Here is a 3757-nt window from a genome sequence, read left to right as displayed (position 1 = left end):
AAGTGCAAGATACTAGGTATTACAAATTGTCAATATCCCATTTTTTTGCTCTCCCTAAAAATGAAGATATATTTATAAGATCATTGGATGAAAAGAATGAAGCATAAAAAATTTCAATTTGAAAAACCCAGTTAGTTGCTTCTTTTTTCTGTTAAAGCAACTTCTTTAATTGAGCTAAACAACAAAGATTTTTTTAAAAAAAAATCAATTTTTGCACATCATTATGAGTTTATGACGAAGAAGAAGAGCCAATAATCAAAGGCGACGATGGTGGAAGGGCTCGCCTAGTTCTACTTCTTCCCCTGCGAATCCCCGAGGAAGTAGAGGACGCTGGGGAAGAAGTAGATGTTGAATTTGTTGAAGCAATGTTCTTATCTTTGTTGTTGTTGTCTGAGTCACTTTTCAATGCTTGCTTCTCTGCTTCACATGGCTTGTCTTCTATTCTATGATGCCTAACTTTGGTCGAGTTCAATGTCACGGGAAGAACACAGTTGCACATAAAACCTGCCACGAAATTTGCCCAACCAATCCAAAAAGAAAAAAAAAAATTTCAATCAATGTTGGATTAATTCAACCAAAACTGTGCAACTATAAAAATAGATACAGTAAATTTCACCTGCAATGAGGTTATGCAATATTAAAATTATAGAATACCCGGTATCCTTGTCTCTTATAAAATTTAATGCATGTGAATGAGTGAGGGATTTGAATGTAATTTACCCTAACAACCAAGTCTTATTCTACTAAGTGAGAGATCAACATGAGAGTTCAACTTGAATATGCATAAATCATAGCTAAGTAATTTTCATCACCACTTAACAATCATAAGGTACTGCAAAAAGGTATTATAAGTTGGAGAAGTGGAGTAAAACTAGAAAGGAAGACAGTGCATTAGCATCAAAAGTTGTAGAAGTCTAACAAGTTGCGAATTTTTAAGTTTGGATCAACACAACTGATCATTAAACATTTATAAGTTGAATCAACATTTCACTGAAGTTCAACTATAAGTATCAGTTTGGTTTGAAAATGGAACGGAGAAGAAACTGACATAGATTCAATTCACATATGAAATCAAACATGCCGTAAACCGAAAGAGTAATGATTTAACAACTAGTTCAATTTTAAAACATTGAAAACAAAACTGGTGTTTCAATTATGTTCTCCAATAAATTGCAGTTGTGTCAACTGTCTTTCTCATGAATTTTTGGCAATTATTAACAACATAACTATAACCATTACCACAACACATCATCATGGGAATCACAATGGTACCAGCTGTCAAATTTTCATAATTCAGTAATGACAATGTATCTGCATCTGAGATTCTTAAATTAAAATCAAAAGGTGACTATTGCAATGAGTAGTAAGTTGGCATACCAATTCGGGCAAGACGATTGACCCAACTGGGAATAGGATTTCCGGTTAGCCTAAGACAAGTATCATTGCAGAAATGGTTACAGTTTTTGGTGATCAAGTTGTAGGCATTGCCTCTGTAGTCAGCTGCAAGTTCTTCCATCACCGCTCTCACTTCATCCGGCCCCATATCTGTCTTCCCAATCAGTATTGTCTTCCTGAATCTAAACCCTTCACACCTCTTTGGTTCCCCTTCGAATATCCCCGTCGATGAGTACTCGTGAGCCCCAAATGCATACTCCACACTGTGCACTGCAAACAACAAAATTTCAAAACCAAAACCAAACAGCTACATGAGAAAAATAGAGTCAAATGCATCAACTTATAATAGAATATGATTTCATTTTGCAGTGTTAATAAATCAAATATGTCACTCTCACTAGTCACAACCATTGAAATTTCTACAGATCAATTCATTTTTAGTAGATTCTTTTATAAATGACGTAATGTTTTTACAAGATTAGCTTAAACTACAATTAACCTCTACTATAATACACGAATTTTGTTGAAACCATGAGCAGATAATAAATCTTCATAATTTTAGCCATTTAAACCATACATGGTACTAATAAATCTTCATGATTTTCATAGCCAATAATTGAGATTCTTAAATTCAGAAAAACTTCATTCTTAATGCAAACCTAAACAAACAAACTTCATTTGAAATTAAATTATACTGTGACTAAGATATTCTAAATTTTTCTGCAGCAGTCTACACTAGTCAAAATTGAGTGAGAAATTATGAACACTTTACAAAAATGCATAAAATGATTTTGCAGTTTATGCAATATATAAAAATGAAACACATTACTACCATTTTTCTTTTCACTAACAGATCCTAGATCTGAGACAGTTCGTTCTGCAGATTCAAATTCCAAAAAAACAAAAAAAGAAATGGAATAATGAAGATGAGTTTCAACAAAATTAAGGTTCAAATTAAAATTCTAAAAAACAAAGAGAGAGAGAGAGAGAACCTTCGACGCCGGAATGGTACACTCCGAGTCCGAACCAGTAAGCGTAACCGTTAATTGGCGTAAGATCGTAGACGTTCAGGTACACCGGCACCGATCCCGAAACGACGCCGTTTCGAGAACTTTTCCTGCACAGCATCATACGCCGTCGTTTTGCTCCTCCTCCTCCTCCTCCTACTTTTTCTTCTTTTTAGCTTCTGTTACAAAAACAGCATCGTGCAAAAGAAGCAGCACATGAAAACAGTTAGTGTTTGTTATGCTCCAAAGTTATTCAGTTTTCCCGATTGGATATCAGAATTTGCAGAAAACAAAGAAGAATGTGAAAGGAGTGTGAAGCTTGTTCTGATTGATAATAATGAGTTCCTCCGGCGAATGGTGTCGCCGGCCGGTGATGAGTGAGTGAGTGAGAGTGTGTGTGCGCGTTATGTTATGTTTATATGTTTCTATATAAACTATAAAAGTATAGGAAACTCAAAATAATAATTCAGATCGTGACATTTATATTTATAATTTTATATTTACATGTATAATATCTCTCTANNNAATATTTAAATAGATATTTGATTTACAGTAAATTCTATTCATTAAGAATTTTGCTAGGGAGTTAATGGGGTATTGTACAATGTATACAATGACTGTTTATTTGGCCTAATATGAATTAAAAATAAAAAAAATTTCCGCTAAGGAGTCAATGAAATATTTGTACAATGTATACAATAGGCTACGATACTATATGATGAAACTACTCATCCCAAAAGTTTAAGCTGATAGGAAAAGGTAACACTAATAGTTATATTTCTAATACTGAATCGGACATCTCTAAATTTCTATTGTACACATTATATAGATATTATATTAGCTCCCTATACTTTCTCAAATAAAAATTACTCACGTTTATTCTAATTTCAATCGTGCTATTCATTTTTGTGTTAACTACCATTATATATATTGTACACTATTTACATTGATTCTTTATATTTTTTCATTAATTATTGGTCTACTAAATTTAAATATTACTCGGTTAAGATGAAGGTTAGATAAATTAGTCGTTAAATTAGGTTAATAAACAATAGCGATTAGTATGGCCCTTTAATTTAGTTATCTGTTATTGATGTGAAAATAATTCAATATTTTGGAGAAATAAAACATTTTACTCTTTTCTTTTTACCTTTTTTCTTTCTCTTGCAACATGTATGTTTTTTTAAGTGAATGCCCTGGGATTTGAGTGAATTACGGTTTTGCCATAACATGGGGCTGGTCTTGGATGTAGGATCTGAGTTGTTTTTTATTTTTTTCTTTAAGAAAAAAACTTAGGATAAATAAAGTAACGTTTGCTCATAATTGTAGCGTGTGGTGGGGTTCTAATGCTATTA

At 32.7% G+C, this 3757-nt stretch overlaps 1 protein-coding gene across 2 annotated transcripts; it reads right to left on the bottom strand.

Annotated features, from left to right (window-relative positions):
* Window positions 1-2844, bottom strand: LOC107618196 (deSI-like protein At4g17486). Of its 2 annotated transcripts, XM_021111335.1 has the most exons (4): window positions 2388-2844; window positions 2228-2272; window positions 1378-1665; window positions 1-504 (listed from the first exon to the last, which is right to left on the bottom strand). In XM_021111335.1, the coding sequence occupies exons 1-4, from the start codon at window positions 2524-2526 to the stop codon at window positions 230-232; spliced, it is 747 nt and encodes a 248-aa protein (XP_020966994.1). In that variant the 5' UTR covers window positions 2527-2844; the 3' UTR covers window positions 1-229. The 2 variants fall into 2 exon arrangements, with proteins under 2 accessions (XP_020966994.1, XP_016175671.1); XM_016320185.2 differs by lacking the exon at window positions 2228-2272 and having other exon boundaries at window positions 2388-2831.

Source organism: Arachis ipaensis, chromosome B09 (assembly GCF_000816755.2).
Source record: "Arachis ipaensis cultivar K30076 chromosome B09, Araip1.1, whole genome shotgun sequence".
NCBI lineage: Eukaryota > Viridiplantae > Streptophyta > Magnoliopsida > Fabales > Fabaceae > Arachis > Arachis ipaensis.
Note: the sequence above shows the minus strand (reverse complement) of the source record. Positions and strands in the feature narration are given on the sequence as shown.